The 14,910-nt window shown below is 48.3% G+C and overlaps 1 protein-coding gene across 1 annotated transcript in view; it reads left to right on the top strand.

Annotated features, from left to right (window-relative positions):
- Positions 1-14,910, top strand: part of WNT8B (Wnt family member 8B) — a 25,743-nt gene that overhangs the window by 10,156 nt on the left and 677 nt on the right. Inside the window, exons 2-5 of the mRNA XM_004700993.3 lie at positions 12,058-12,091; positions 12,823-12,961; positions 13,794-13,919; positions 14,674-14,816. Of these exons, the coding sequence (XP_004701050.3) occupies positions 12,058-12,091; positions 12,823-12,961; positions 13,794-13,919; positions 14,674-14,816 (442 nt within the window). The remainder of the gene's footprint in view (positions 1-12,057; positions 12,092-12,822; positions 12,962-13,793; positions 13,920-14,673; positions 14,817-14,910) is intronic.

The following is a 14,910-nucleotide window of genomic DNA, read 5'->3' as shown; positions in this document are numbered from 1 at the left end:
GTGATTTGTGCGTTGTGAAGGAGTGAGAGAGTAGCAAGGACGCTCCAAAGGAGCTGTCTTTGAGCTCTCCCCCACAAAAGGTGTCTCTTGACTTTTGTGGGGGAACAGACCTGGCAGAAGCTCACTTTCCCAGGGCACATTGCTTCCCCGAGTCCCTCCTAGTGCCAGCTCCACGCACCTCTGTTCATCTAGAACCCTCCCGAACCTTGCTACTTCCTTTGCCCTGGAAGGTCCCAGATAGGGATGTCATCCACGCGGAGCCACTACTTCTCCCTCCCGGCCATCCCCCCAAGGTACAGTAACCAGGCTGCAGCTCCTGAAGCGGACATCTGGAGTCTCATGACCCAACGGATTTTTTTTTCTAATTCCACTTGTATAATTCAGTGGCCTCGATGATACTCTTCACGCTGTCCAGCCACTGTTTCTATCCTTTGACAAATGATTCTGCCACCACTGACATAAACTCAATGCCCCTCTACATCGACTCTTTCCCCTTCACCTTGGGGACCCATTGGTCAAGTTTGGTTTCTTTTCGTGGTTGGGTTCCTATCTAATCTTTCAAGTTGTTATTCTCAGTTTGATCCAAAATAAATAGATCTTGAAAAGCTTAATACTCAAGGCAGGCATTTGGGGAAAAAAGAAAACCAACCTTTTTGGTATAAGATTTAAGGATTATCTCAGGAAAATAGTTTCAGGGATTCATTCAGGCTCCGTGAGTCCAGAAAGTCTATAGTCGGTGGGAATTTGAAATGCAGTTGTTCATGAGTCTCCTTTTCATCGGGTTCCTCCATAGACTCTTCTATCAGCATGCTCAGTCACGGTAGCCATGCGCCATCCGGGTCTTCTGGTCTGGTGACCACAGAGACAGTTGTCCGTGGAGGCGATCGGCCACACATCCCCCATCCTTCTCCTGGATCTGATGGGCCTTCCTCTGTTGCTCCGATGGCAGGCATTGCACAATGGGCTCTTCCACGGAAACCAGGACCAGGCAGAGTCCAAAGCGCGTTTCACAGACGACAGGTGACTGAGTGAAAGGTTCAGGAGAACTTGCCCATGGCCCTCGAAGATGTCTCAGGAACATGAAGAGGAGCAAAACAAAGGAAGAGATGGGGGGGGGCAGTTGGGGGCGGGAACCACGTTTGCTTCTTTTTACTAATCTCGTCTGGTTATGGCTGGAATGATGCACAGTTCAAATCTGAGTTCTCCTTGGGCCAGTCAGTGATACTGCTGCCATTCTTCGAGCTGCGCGACCCAATCTCCACCTCCTTGTTCAAATCGTTCTTGCCCCCCCACCCCAACACTCACCCCCAGTAAGGAACCTTCCCTGCCTCCTGAGCCACCGACCCCAACCACAGAGCTGTTGTTGTCAGTTCGATTCCAGGATAGATCATTCTGGAAAAGAGAACCATGTTCAAAGCAGGCATTTTACCAGTTAAGCTGAATTATTGCTTGAATGAAGAAGACTTCAAGGGATAATTTGGGTTTAAGGCTTAAGGGAAGCCTCCGCTTTTTAGAAATGATGTGTGGGGAGGAAGAAGGAGAACCCTGACTCCAGGCTCTCAGGCACCCCTGGCAAACTAGTGGGGTTGACCAGAAGAAGCTTGATGCCTAAACCTGGGCTAGGTCTCTCCTCCTAAGAGCAGAGGAAGTCCAGCGTGCAAACAGCCTGTAATAAGATCCTAGTCCTACCAAAGGAGAGCCAGACAGAATCTGAACTGATGTGGTGCTTAGCATGGCTCGTGCCGTGCCCGGCTGTGCCTTGGGCTGTCCATAGATCTGACTCAGACACGTGTTCTCGCCCTGGCTGCGCACATGCTCGCTGTACAAGGCTGTGTACGCTGGCACCGATCCCCTCCTTGCTAGCCTGGTTTAAAGACCCATTGCTGTTGCGTTAAGCGCCACTCTAAGCGTCCCACCAGGACAGGGTAAAGTACCACACAGAGCTCTCCAGGTGGTCACCTTGCTGGGAGCTGTCACACCCTGAGCCACCAGGAAGCCTTGGGGTTGGAGGACCACCCCAAAGAAGGACAGCTGGATGATGGGAAATAACTGGAGAGTAGCTTAACCCCTTCTGAGGCCTAACCAAACAGAAGACCGGGCCGTGTAATTTTCTGTGAAATGCCTGAGATAATAAGCATCATCAGATGGCATCGGGCGAAGAGGTGCTTTGAAAATTAGGCTGTACAAATCTATGCATAATACATGTTAGGTTTTTTAAAAAATGGACATAAATCAACACAACGGAGAGCTGGAAACCTGATGGCCCCACAGATCCTGTGCTGATGTGCTGAGCCCGACACCTGGGATGGAATCAGACTGTAGGACAGCCTTGTCGGGGTTGTGTTCCTGAGTTGGTATCAGTGTAGGGGTATCTAAATTCACTCACTTTGGAGACATAAACAGAGCAGAACCAGCACAGAGAAGCCATGGGGGTGTACCCCACCCCTCCATGGGGGAGCTTGTCAAGGCCTGGTGAGTAGAAGGGAAAGAGCTCTTCCCCCAAGAAACGGCCTCTTCCCTTGGACCCAGTGCTCTGCCCCCTGACTCGCAACCCCCTTATGCGGTGGGGAAATGCGTTTCTCTTCTTTAAAACCAGGGCCGTGGCTGTTTCAGCAGCACTAAGAAACTAAGAGACTTTTGATGAGCTAAAAGAGAGGGTGTGGCATTTGTATGTGGCTTAATCCAAAGCTCCTCCTCTCCAGGTCCAGCTTCCTGAGGGGTGTGGGGGGCAGGGGGACAACTCTTTTTTTTTCTTAATCAGTCATCAGGTTGACGATGGCGATTCAGCAGGTAACCCCGCCTCTGTGAGAAATGGCATCATGCTGGAAGCGGTGGGCACTGGAGAAGCGAGAGTGCCGCGGTTCAAAGAGGTTTAGATTCTCGCTGTATGGTGCCAAATGCCAAATGCTGCCAAGGAAGCAAGATGGTCCTCAGAGCACAGAAGCGGTGAGACAAGGACAGGAAGTCCTCCATGGGATTCTCCTTTAGAGGCTACTCCCAGCCTCCAGGGTACGAACGACCCATGTCTCTGTGGGCGGCAACAGTCCCAGGGATAATGGGTCATACAGAGCACACAGCAGGGCCTTAGACACACACTACAAGAACAGAAACAACACAGGCATGAGGAGATAGGAACTGGGTCGGGAGAGAAGCCAGTCCTGTCCGAGCCAGGCATGGCTGGTGCCCATGACCTCCACAGATCTGTGGGCGAGATTCTCACCAAAGCCATCCTTTTCTGGTATCTGGGAACTGAGGCTGAGGTCAAGCTTCAAGTACAGTCTGCTTAAGGAATCCTCCCGCACTTCTGGCTAGATCTTCGTCCCTGCGCATTTGCTTTTGAGCCAACAGAAACGCCCAGTTCCCAAAGTGATTCAGAGCCATCCTGAGTCAGACGGCGCCGGATCAGCAGAAGCATCAGCACTCGTTCTCCAGAGGGCTGTTAGAGGGGCGGAAGAGGTTCAGGAGAGGTGCCAATATGGCCACGGGGGTCAAGGCTAAGGCACATTGCTCCTGGATGGGCAGAAGCCAGAGTCCCAAAAGGCTGAGCCCAGGTAGGTGTCAACACCAGTGGAAATCTTGAAACGTTCTGGGTGGTCCTTTTCTATGCAAGGATGCCACCCTTTGAAAAGGCTCCCAGCTAAGTCCAGTCAGTGTGCCTGGGCATGATAATTAGTCGATCCAGGGGTCTATCGAAATAAAGGACAATAGAGTCTCCTGGGGGTCATTGGCTCTCAAGGAAGAGAACTGAGAAGACCCAGCAATGAAGGTTGTCACCTGAATTTATTAGCTGCCTGGTGTCCAGTGAGGGCATTGGAGGGTTAGCGGAAGGCGGTGCTATAAGTACAAACGGACAGAACGATTTTACTTAAACTCTATCAAATCCTTGTATACAAATAGCTTTGATATCCAAGGGGCAGCATCAGACTCTCAGGAGGGTGAAAAGACATTTGTCCTCGCTTTTGGGGAGCCCACTGTGAGTAGCTCCAGAGGGGGTGTCCTTAGAATAGAGGGAATTGTGACAAAACAGACTATGGCTGCAAGAGCTTCCCGAGTAGCTGAAAGCAAGGCAAACCTCAGGACAGCCGCGAGCAAGGCTCGGCGCCGGGGGTGTGTCCTTCTCCTGTGCATGGGGCTCTATGAGTCGGAATCGACCGCACGGTACTGATCACCCACGTGCCTGGCATTCATGGTTCCTGATGGGCCTGGAGGAAGATCGGAACCACGGGAGAAGAAAAATGCAGCAGAAATGAATGATACTATCGATAGAATGACCATATGCCCCATGAGGATTATTTATAAGATTCCCCATCAAAATCATACTGATATCTCTAAAGTGGATCAGGGGCATATATAAGCTGCAGCTATACAAATGGATTTTGAGTTCAAAGTTCATTATAAACCCTAATCTAAGAACAACTCGTTCTTAATACACAGCCCTCCTTGAGCCTTGCCCTCACGAGGGGATCACTGGGTGCTATCGCACAGTGTGGGGAAGAAATTAGGTGGTGTCTAGCTCCCAGAAAGAATAGTGTCTGTGATTTTATAGATTTTCCTTAAAGTAAGAAACTATCTAAGTGAGTTGTCAGCTAAGTCCACGTGGACGAAGCACACCAGCCTGTGTGTGTGTCATAAAATTCGAATACAGAAGAGGGAATGGTATCAGAGTTTAAATTGTGAACACCCAATTTGCAGAAGGCTATCAATGAGGGTGAAAACCTGAAATCCATCCGCAGAGGCCCCACACGGATTAAGCCTCCTGAGAATCTCCTCTACCACTGGCCAGGGACATGACTAGCCTTCAGAACCCAGTACACTGGAAAGTGGATTAATGAAGGCGTCCTTAGGCTACATTCAACACTTCATCATGTTTCTCCTCTTTGATCCACTTTAAATTTGTCCTAGTTCTTTTTATTGTATGCTTTCTTTTGGACTGAGGTCTTTAAGTGTTTTATTTTGTCTTTCTTGGGAGACCTTTTGGGGGGTGTATGTTTTTCTTGACATGAAATCTAAGCTAGGTAAATCTAGAGAAACAGTAACTTGATTAATAGTGTCTTAGGGTTATGGCAGGGCGGCTGGGGGAGATGGAGAAGTAATAATAATGAGTGTAAGAATGAAAAAATGTCCTAAGGTTGACTGTGGTGATGATGGTGAAACTCTCTTTAATATGTTTAAACCATTGAATGGTATGATATGTGCATTATATATCAATAAAAGTTCATGTTTTTAAAAACTTGGCAGCGACCGTGTAGTAGCCACCTAGGCGGACTTGTGGGTGTGTGTAAGCCCCACGGAGACTTCCCAGGAGTACTTATGGAGAACTCTTCAAGGGTCCGGAGTCCTGGTTAGCCGGTGAGTCAGAGCAAGGAAAACAGGAGTTGCAAAGCATGACAATTGAGGAGCACAAGGGGGTTGCAAAAAGTTCATGGAAAATGGAATTAAAAGATAGTGAGATTTCCCCAAGAATTTTTTTGAACTCCACCCCCCTCCCCATATAGGCTCTAGACTCAGACTGCCTCAGTTCAAAAGCTGGTTGGGCCATTTAACTAGCTGTGACTCCAGATAATCACTCTCTTGAGATCACTGTATCTGTAAGGTGGTGAGATAATTATCTGAGCTAAAAACATGGCAAGCCCCTAGTAGTTTATGTGCGTGAACGGAAGTAGCACAGTACTTCATGGAGTTGTTATGTTTGTGTTTCTAATTAGGAAAAATACAGGCAAAGCATTTAGAAGAGTCCCTGGCATACACAATACGTGTTATCTGTTATTGTGTGAGGATTGCATGTTATACGGTATCAGTAGATCCGTGTAAACTAGGCGACTAACAAAGGGAGAAGAAACAGTGATAGAATCTTTATTTGGCAGTGTTAAAGCAAAACTAACTATAGTTATTTATGTAAACTGCTCACCACTTATGCCTAATTACAACGAAGCACAATAACAATTATGCATAGCATCAAACGTGTCAGATTGACGTTGCTAAAAGGTTTGGTTATCACACTCCCTCTGTGTGCATATGCTCCGCACTCGTCGGTGCTCTCGTCCACGGGCATTTGCACACGTAACGTGGTCATCTGCTCGCAGTGCGGGGGAATTAGCAGGAGCACTGGCTTGGCTGGCAGTTCTTCTCCTTCCAGCCTGCCCCTCAGAGCTGTTTTTCATTAAGTCCTGCTCTCAAATTTCATGTCACACCTCAAGATCCTCCCTTTTCCCCAGACTGCCCTCATTCCATACATTTTATAGAGTGTCTCGGAGGTTCAAGGGACCAGACTAGGAGCTGGAGGGGGACACAAAAATAATTGAGACTGTTCCTATTTATCCTCCAGTCTAAGGGAAAGTTAGCTATGCGGGGTGGGGAGGGGCGGTGAAGGGCAGAATCTCAGGTTCAAAGAAGGAATGAATACCTTTGTTTGTGGCTTCTGAACTAGATAGTCAAGGATAATTAAGATTTTTAACAACAGTTTTATTTTTATCTAATTCGCCTATCATTAGACTCATCCTTAAAGGGTACAATTCAATGGCTTTTCGTATAACCACAGGCACGTGCAACCATCCTCACAATCAATTTCAGAGCCCTTTCATAGAAGCACCAAAATGAAGCTTCCAGCCCATTAGTAGTCCCGCTCCACTTCTCAGCCCGTTTCTACTTTTGATTTCTGTGGACTTGCCTATTTTGAACATTTTATATAGATGGAATCAATCCAGGATGTGATCTTTGGGGTCTGGCTTATAGAATAATGTTCCCAAGGTTTATCCATGTTGTAACATGTATTAGTACTTCATTCCTATTTAATGGCTGAAGAATTTACCATTTATGAATATATCACCTTTTGCTTATCCATTCATCAGTTGGTACACAGTAGGTTGTCTCCACATGTTGGCTAATGTGAATAATGCCTCTACGGACACTTTTATATGAATTTTGCATGGACTATGTCCAAAAAGTTTTCAGTTCCTGAGACTGGAATTGCTTGGTCATATGGCTACGCTGTATCTAATCTTTTGAGGGAAGGAATAAACCATTTTCTAAAGTAGTTGCATCATTTTACAATGTGTTAGGATCTCTAGAGCAACAAAGCCAGGACATTCATGATTTTATATATCTATCCCTATGGATATGGATAGATAGATACAGCACGAAGGAATGTAACAGCTAATTAGTCCACACAGTGAGGGCTCAGTTCAACTCACAAGAGCTGCGCAATCCAAGGTCAAGGAAGCAGACAGCTGAGTCTTCTGTAGAGCAATGCAGGCAGTCTCTGCCCAGGGGCAGCAAACAGCAGGGCAGGTCACCAACAGTCAGCCAGATGACAGGATCCAACAGTCCCAAGCTCAAGCAATGTATACACCAGCGGTGTGATTAAGCAGGCTCAAAGGAACCGCATGCTCTAGCGACATGGTCCATGGTCCCCACAGGTGTGTAGCTCGCAAGTTGAGGCAGAGAACTAGCTAAGGCAGCTGCACACTGGTCCAATCACCAGAGAGCAAGAGAGAGAGAGAGAGAGAGAGAGGCGGGGCTCACCAAGCCATTTATCTCTTTGCCCTTCAGTCAAACTGCGACTGTATTAATCCCCCATGTTCTTTTTGGCCAGGTTGGCACCGTAAACCTATCACAACAATTTTGCCAAAAATTACGAGGATTCCAATTTCTCTGCATCCTCACCAACACTCACCATGGTCTTCCCCTGCCCTCAGCATCCGGTCAGTGTTAAGTGGTGCGTCGTGCTTTCCATCTGAAGATTCCTGATGATGAATAATACTTAGCATCTCTTCATGTGCTGCTTGGCCATCTTGTATATCTTATATATCTGTTTGGACCCATTGTCTATTCTTTAATTGGGTTATCTGCCCTTTTATTATTGAGTTGCAAGTTCTCCTTATAGTTCCTGGATTCAAGTCTCTTATTGGATATGATTTGCCAGTAATTCTCCAGTTCTGTGACTCGTCTTCTCGCTTTCTTGGTGGTGTTCTGGGAAGCACAGCTGTTTTGGATGTTGCTGATGTCCAATTTCGTTTTGCTTTCCGTTGCTTCTGCTTTCAGTGTCCTCGCTCAGAGCCCACTGACAAGGCGATCACACAGATTTACACACATTTTCTTCTCAACGTTTTCTCACTGCAGCGCTTTCATTTCAAATAACCCAGGTGAGCAAAGATAATAGCTTAGACTGGGGTCACTGCACAGTGTTGAGAAGTAGTCTGATTCTGAATTTATTCTGACAGATAAGATATAGGACGAGCGAAAGCGAAAGCGAGGCATCAAAGATGACTCTGAGTTTCTCTGTTGGAGCACCTGGGAAGGAGAACTGTGTTTTAACTAGATGGGGAAGAATGGTGGAGAAGCAGGAGCGTTCCCTTTGGAAGGAGGAGCTGAGAATAATGAGTTTGGGAAAGAAGAAATGTTCTAAAATGGATGATTGTACATCTCATCGTAATATGACTGAACAATTGAATTGTATGCTAGGCGAATTCTATGCCAATAAACCGGTTCTGTAAAGCAGTTCTGTTTTGGACATCCTGAGTTGGCCAGGCCGATTTGTAGTGAGTTCAAGCCCGTGTTAGTGCTGGTTAAAAAAAAAAAGACATGCGCATGAGATAGCTGGGCTGCACAACAAGCTATTTGTGGGGGCTGATGCCTTAAGAGGTTTGCATGCAGTGCCCCATAGCAGGACACTCTCCAAAGGCAAGTCACACTGTAGCTCTCCATCAGGGGAGGGGGCCAAGGTGTTCCTAAAAGGAAAAGGGGACGCATGAGGGGATGTCTACTTGTCTAGTTAATGTCCCTCAGGGGCAAGATCGGGAGTCGCTCTCTGAGTCAGAGACCTCTGGGGACAGCAGCAGCTTAGAGTCTTTATAAATAGAGGATTGATCTTTTCTGTGGCAGTAGTCAGGGCAGTGTCAGGGGCACACAAACCAGGGTGGGGGGCTCGAAATGATAAAAATCTGCTTGGGCTATATTAAACTTGGCAGCAGTGGGCTTCTGAGCTAGCAGGCTTCCGTCTGTTGTAAAAAAAATACCGGGAGGGAAGGGGGTTAGAAAGGAGCAATCGATCACAAGGATCTACATATAACCTCCTCTCTGGGGAATGGACAACAGAAGGGTGGGTGAAGGGAGACGCCGGGCAGTGTAAGATAAGATATAATAATAATTTATAAAGTATTAAGGGTTCATGAGGGAGGGGGGAGCGGGGAGGGAGTGGGAGGGAAAAATGGAAAATGAGGAACTAATTCCAGGAACCCAAGAGGAAAGTGAATTTTGAGAATGATGAGAGCAACAAATGTATAAGTGTGCTTTACACAATTGATGTATGTATGGATTGTGATGAATTGTATGAGCCCCAATAAAATGATTTTTAAAAATTAAAAAAAAATAACATCCTGGGCCAATACACAGAGTCCATATTTAGCTCATTTCAGTAGCACTATTCAACACGGAGGGTGCAGGACTGGGCAGTGTTTCCTCTGTCCTCCGTAGGATTTCTGAGTCGGCACATAGCAATCATAAACCTGAAGTAGAGATGTCAAGAAGGTAGCTGCCTATGCAGGTCTGGAGTTCAATAAAAGGTCTAAGAATAGGTGGGAGGGTCCAGGAAGGGCCCATCTTTGACTAGCACTCAATCTAGGCCGTATCACCAGCAACCTTCTGGGAACGGGAAGACTGTTCCCCCATCGAGGGGTCTGCTGACTGTGCCTTACTCTGTGGAGTTGTTCCCTCTGTTAGATTTTTCTCTCCCACGGTTTCACTTTCTTTTAATCACATGACTGTCCCTAGAAGGCATACATCCAAACTCTTAAATCCACACACCCCCTTCTTTTTATTTTTTGCACCTTTTCAACATCACCACCTTACCAAGCGAGTCATTCTGCCTCATAGTAACCCTACAGGATGGAGTAGAACTGCCTCTTTTAGTTTCTGAGGCTGTAAATCTTTCTGGGAGCCATGTCTAATCTTTCTTCCAGGGAGTAACTAGTGGGTTGTGACTGCAGCCCAACACGTAACCCACTACAACACCAAGGTCCCCATATAAAACCAAACCACACTCACTGCCTTTGAGTCAATTCTGACCCATAGCAGCCCTATAGGACAGGGTAGAACCACCCCTGTGGGCTTCTAAGACTGTCACTCTTTACGCAAGTAGAAAGCCTGTTCCTTCTCCCGCAGAGGGGCTGGTGGTTAGTAGCCCAATGCGTAACCCACTCATATTCCTTCTGTAATCCATATGACAGTGACCCCGAAAGCATATTCATCAGGGACAGCTCCGCCTCCTTTAGTGTTTACTACAAGGACACATACTCTTTTCTTCATAAGAGCTACTTGGGATCTAAGGAAAACATGTGGGTATGTTTCAAACACATCTGCCAAGAATTTGGAGGGTAACGACACAACTTACTCCATGGGTCTGTTGTCCGGCTGTAACTCTAGTCTTAGCCTGCGGGAAGCTCTCAGTTGCTGAGGTGCATTCCGTGGTCTGCATGTACCACGGTTTGTCTAATCACGCATCCCTGGAGAGGCCTGTGGCTGGGGTCGGATTTGGGTTACTATAAAGAATGCTGATAGGAGCTGCATACGTAAATGCACCTTCTTCAGTTAGAGCACGTCTGAAATTCTCTGGGATCAATGCCCAAGGGTACCATTTCTGGGTTAGTATGGCAAGCCCACGTGTAGTTCTCAAAGAAACTGTCAAATGATTTTCCAAAGTCAGATGATTTATTTGGGGAATTTAATTCTGTCCCTGTAGAAATCGTCTATCGTTTACCAATCCTTACAATTCATTGAGTGGCACCAACAGTGAAGCACTTGACTACTTAGCCATACGATTGATGGTCCAAGCTCACCCAGGGGCATCTGAGTAGACAGAGCTGACCATCAGCTTCTGAAAGATCCCCGCCTGGGAAACCTTATGGAGCAGTTCTGCCCTGCACTCGTGGTTGGTGGGGGTGCTGTGAGGTGCCATCAAGTTGGTTTCGACCTACAGTGACCCTATGCACAACAGAATGAAACTCTGTGCCGTCTTCACAATCATCCCCACACCTGAGCCCTCTGATTGTTGCAGCCACTGTGTCAAGCCATCTCGTTGAAGGCCTTTCTCTTTTCCACTGCTCCTCCACTTTACCGGGCAGGATGGCCTTCGCCAGGGACTGGTCTCTCCTGACAACATGGCCAAAGTATGTAAGACCAAGTCTTGCCATCCTTGCCTCTAAGGAGCTCTCTGGCCATGCTTCTTCCCAGACAGATTGGTCTTTCATTTCAGTAGTCCATGGTGCTTTCAATACTCTTCTCTGCGCCACAATTCAAACGCATCCATTCTCCTTCAGTCGTCCTTATTCAGTGTCCAACTTTCACATGCACCTAAGGCAATGGAAAGTACCATGGCTTGAGTCAGGCACACGTAAGTCCTCCAAATACTCTAAAGAGGTCTTGTGCAGCAGATTTGCCGAATGCAACACATCTCTTGATCTCCTGACTGCTGCTTCCAGGAGCACTCATGGGGTTGCTATGAATTGGACTCCATCAGATGGATGCTAACACCACCACCTCTCCTTGACAGGGAACCAGCGATCCTGGAGGTGTGTATGTAAAGTCAGGTCAGCCCGATTCAAAACTCGCTTCAATCACTGATCAGCTAGATGACCTTGGTCAATATGACTTGTTCGGTATTTGTAAATTAGACATCATAGAGCCCTAGACAATTAAGACTTAACTAGAACAGCATGTGAATGAAGAGCTGCAGATGTCTGGGACACAGTAGTGAATTAATGTTAGCTCTTGACTCACCCAGGGCCAAATAATGACCAAATCTTCCTCCCAATTTGTATGATATTCAAAATTGTAACTGACTTTAAGGTTCTAAAGAAATCATACTACTAGCTCTTTTCCACATCTTTTTTTTAAACTAAATAAATCACCTTTAGTAGACTAGTTGTGCATAATCGTTCCTTTGCAAAATCATTGTTCATTTCTACCTATCAGTTAAATTTGCCTCAAGTAATGCTTACAATGATTAGAAACAGAAATGCCTTCATGTCTCTTCCTTTACATGCCATTTTGTCTCTTTTCTAGGTCAGTGAACAATTTCCTGATGACTGGTCCAAAGGTAATGATAATGATAGTAATCCTTTGATTCCTTTGGATTTCACTAATTTTAGTTTGTTGACTGAAGCTTACATATTTTTCATTGTATCCAGTCTTTATTGTGCTAGCACATATTGCATATAGTATTACCGATTTACACATAAAAAAACATGGCACCAAAAGGGTTAGGGATACACCTCAAGCCATTGAGGGTCAAAGCCAAGACAAGTACTAAGGAGGACAGAATCTGACATTTATGGCTGGAACTTTCAGAGCCAGAAGTCAACAGCCTTTCACGGGTGTCAGGCTGCAAAGCCACACATCCTTCTCAGTGCAGTTAGCTTCCCATCTTTAAACCGACCTCTAAGGTCCTTTCTAGGTCCAAAAAGATGCTACTCTAAGATAGCAGTGGGATGGGAATGGCGGGAATCCCATGGGCTGGGTGATGTCGGTTCATTTTGGAGAGGTAATACAGTGTTAGGGCTCGAGAGTCTGATCACATGGCTCTTCTCGGTCCGGACTTGTGCCATTTGCTTGCTGTGGGAACTTAGATCGATTGCTTCACTTCAGCTAGTGCTCATCGCATTTGTTATGAGACAGTACATGTTGGTCATGTTAAATGAGAAAGGCTATGGAAGCGGTCTACTCTGTCGTTGTTCGGGGGCAGAGCGGGGCAGAGCGGGGCTTTCGAACACATGGTGCCTCCCAAGTTCAGCTGCTGTCCTCTGATCTCTGATACCCCTACTGCTCCAGGCTTACTTGATCTACTCTAGCAGTGTGGCAGCTGGTGCCCAGAGTGGTATTGAAGAATGCAAATACCAGTTTGCATGGGACCGCTGGAACTGCCCCGAGAGAGCCCTGCAGCTGTCCAGCCATGGTGGGCTTCGAAGTGGTAAGGAAAGCCTCAGCCACAGCTCCCTGGACCCCCCTGGCCACAGGTTAGAGCCCCGCTCTCCAGGGACGACCGCTGCTGCCTTGATGCCCGGATTGCTCGCCTGGTCTCTTCTCTCAGGGCCACTTTCTCTTGGGTGTCATCTCTCTTCTTTCTCCAGCTCCTTGCTCCTGCCTATTTTTGCCCTTTTCTTCTTCTTTGCTCCCCAACACCTTCCATGGTTAACCAATGGGCCTTGCCTCACTCCTAAACCTAAACCATCCTTAGCTCTCCGTTGGCTAAGATGCTTCCTTATCATATACATAAGAGTAGGAGATGGGTGAGGCCAGTATTCCCTGTGCTCCTGGCCCCTTCTCCCAATCTTCAGCAGCCTCCCAAGGGAGGTACTGGGCTACCAGGACACGTGGCCACCGAGTTCCTATGAGAAGATAAGGTGTGGTTCTGTTCAGGACTGAGGCGTCTGTGTCCCAGCAGGCCAAGGGGACTGGCTGCTTTACAGTCCGACCCTCACATTCATCTCTGTCCCCACTTCTTCCTCAGCCTTTTTCCCACCTCCACCTTTTACAGCTATGAGCATCCACAAGAATCCACCCCCTTGGTCATAAGTCGTGGGACTGGGCAGGGTGGGCGGGCACAGGAGTTGGGCAGGTCGCAGAGCTGGCAGAAATCCAGGAAGAAGGTAAGTCGGGTCCTCGCACAGGTGGGGAAAACAGGGTTGGAGCTGAGGAAAGAGTGTAACACCAGGATTCAACGACAGTAACATAGCAGCAGGTCCTGGGGCTGTCCTGGCAACCTGTCCCTCTAATGGTCCCCAATTTTGGGTTCCTGCCAGCTAATCGGGAGACAGCATTCGTCCACGCCATCAGTTCGGCCGGCGTCATGTACACCCTGACTCGAAACTGCAGCCTGGGGGACTTTGACAACTGCGGCTGTGACGACTCCCGCAACGGACAACTGGGTGAGGAGCGGTGTCGGTGGGTGGCTTGGTGGCGTCATAGTCTTCTGCCGATTGATCAGAGCAGCCTGTGGAAAATGGGTGGGCCCGTTTGGACTCCATCCCTTCACTGCAAACCCTGCGCCGCGTAGCTTCGAGAGCCCATGTTCTCCCTGAGCGAGCAGTTTCCTTCGTTGCACCAAATAAGCACTGGCCGCTCCCTGCGGATCCCAACCTCCCCGGACTCTGACGAGGTTTTCCTTCCATGTCGCTGACGCTGGTCTCCTGTCCCCTCTCGGCCGCCACTTGTCCCTGTGCCCTTCTGGTTCGATTCCCAAATTCCAAGTCAGTTATTTCACTCGCAACCTTCTCTCCCCTCCGTGTCCGTGCGTCTTCACTCACCTTTTCGGTGCCATTCTGTCCCCTCCGGCCCTCAATCACCTACCAGGCACGTGCACAATGCCCAGCGGTGGCAGGCACCATCCGCGGTGGGGGCGCAGTCATGGAACCCACCCGGCAACCACTTACGTCATGGAGCTATGAGCAAGGGATTGGCTGAGCCTAAGAGGGGGGAGGGGCAGCGCAAAGGCAGCAAACCGAACCAAACCACGTTCCGGGCTCAGACTAATCCAGATCCAGCCCCCACCCTCCCCATCTAGGGTTCAAACGAATCCAGATCACCCAGTCCTAACGTGCCCCCCCCCCCAACCCGGATGCCCCACGCCCATTAGAAAGCAGTCGTCCAGGGGGTGACTTTTGCGCCCCTGCTCTTTTCCAGGGGGCCAAGGCTGGCTGTGGGGAGGCTGCAGTGACAATGTAGGCTTCGGAGAGGCCATTTCCAAGCAATTCGTCGACGCCCTGGAGACGGGACAGGATGCCCGGGCCGCCATGAACCTGCACAACAACGAAGCGGGCCGCAAGGTGAGCCCCGCGGGCTGGGGGCCCAGGCGGCCCACTCCAGCCCCAGATCCCCAGTTCCTGGACTGGCGGGGGTGAGGAGTGGGGAGGGACGAGG

This window comes from Echinops telfairi, unplaced genomic scaffold, assembly GCF_000313985.2.
Source record: "Echinops telfairi isolate 266 unplaced genomic scaffold, ASM31398v2 ScPeMD7_70;HRSCAF=299, whole genome shotgun sequence".
NCBI classification, from domain to species: domain Eukaryota; kingdom Metazoa; phylum Chordata; class Mammalia; order Afrosoricida; family Tenrecidae; genus Echinops; species Echinops telfairi.
This window is presented reverse-complemented; position numbering and strand designations above follow the sequence as displayed.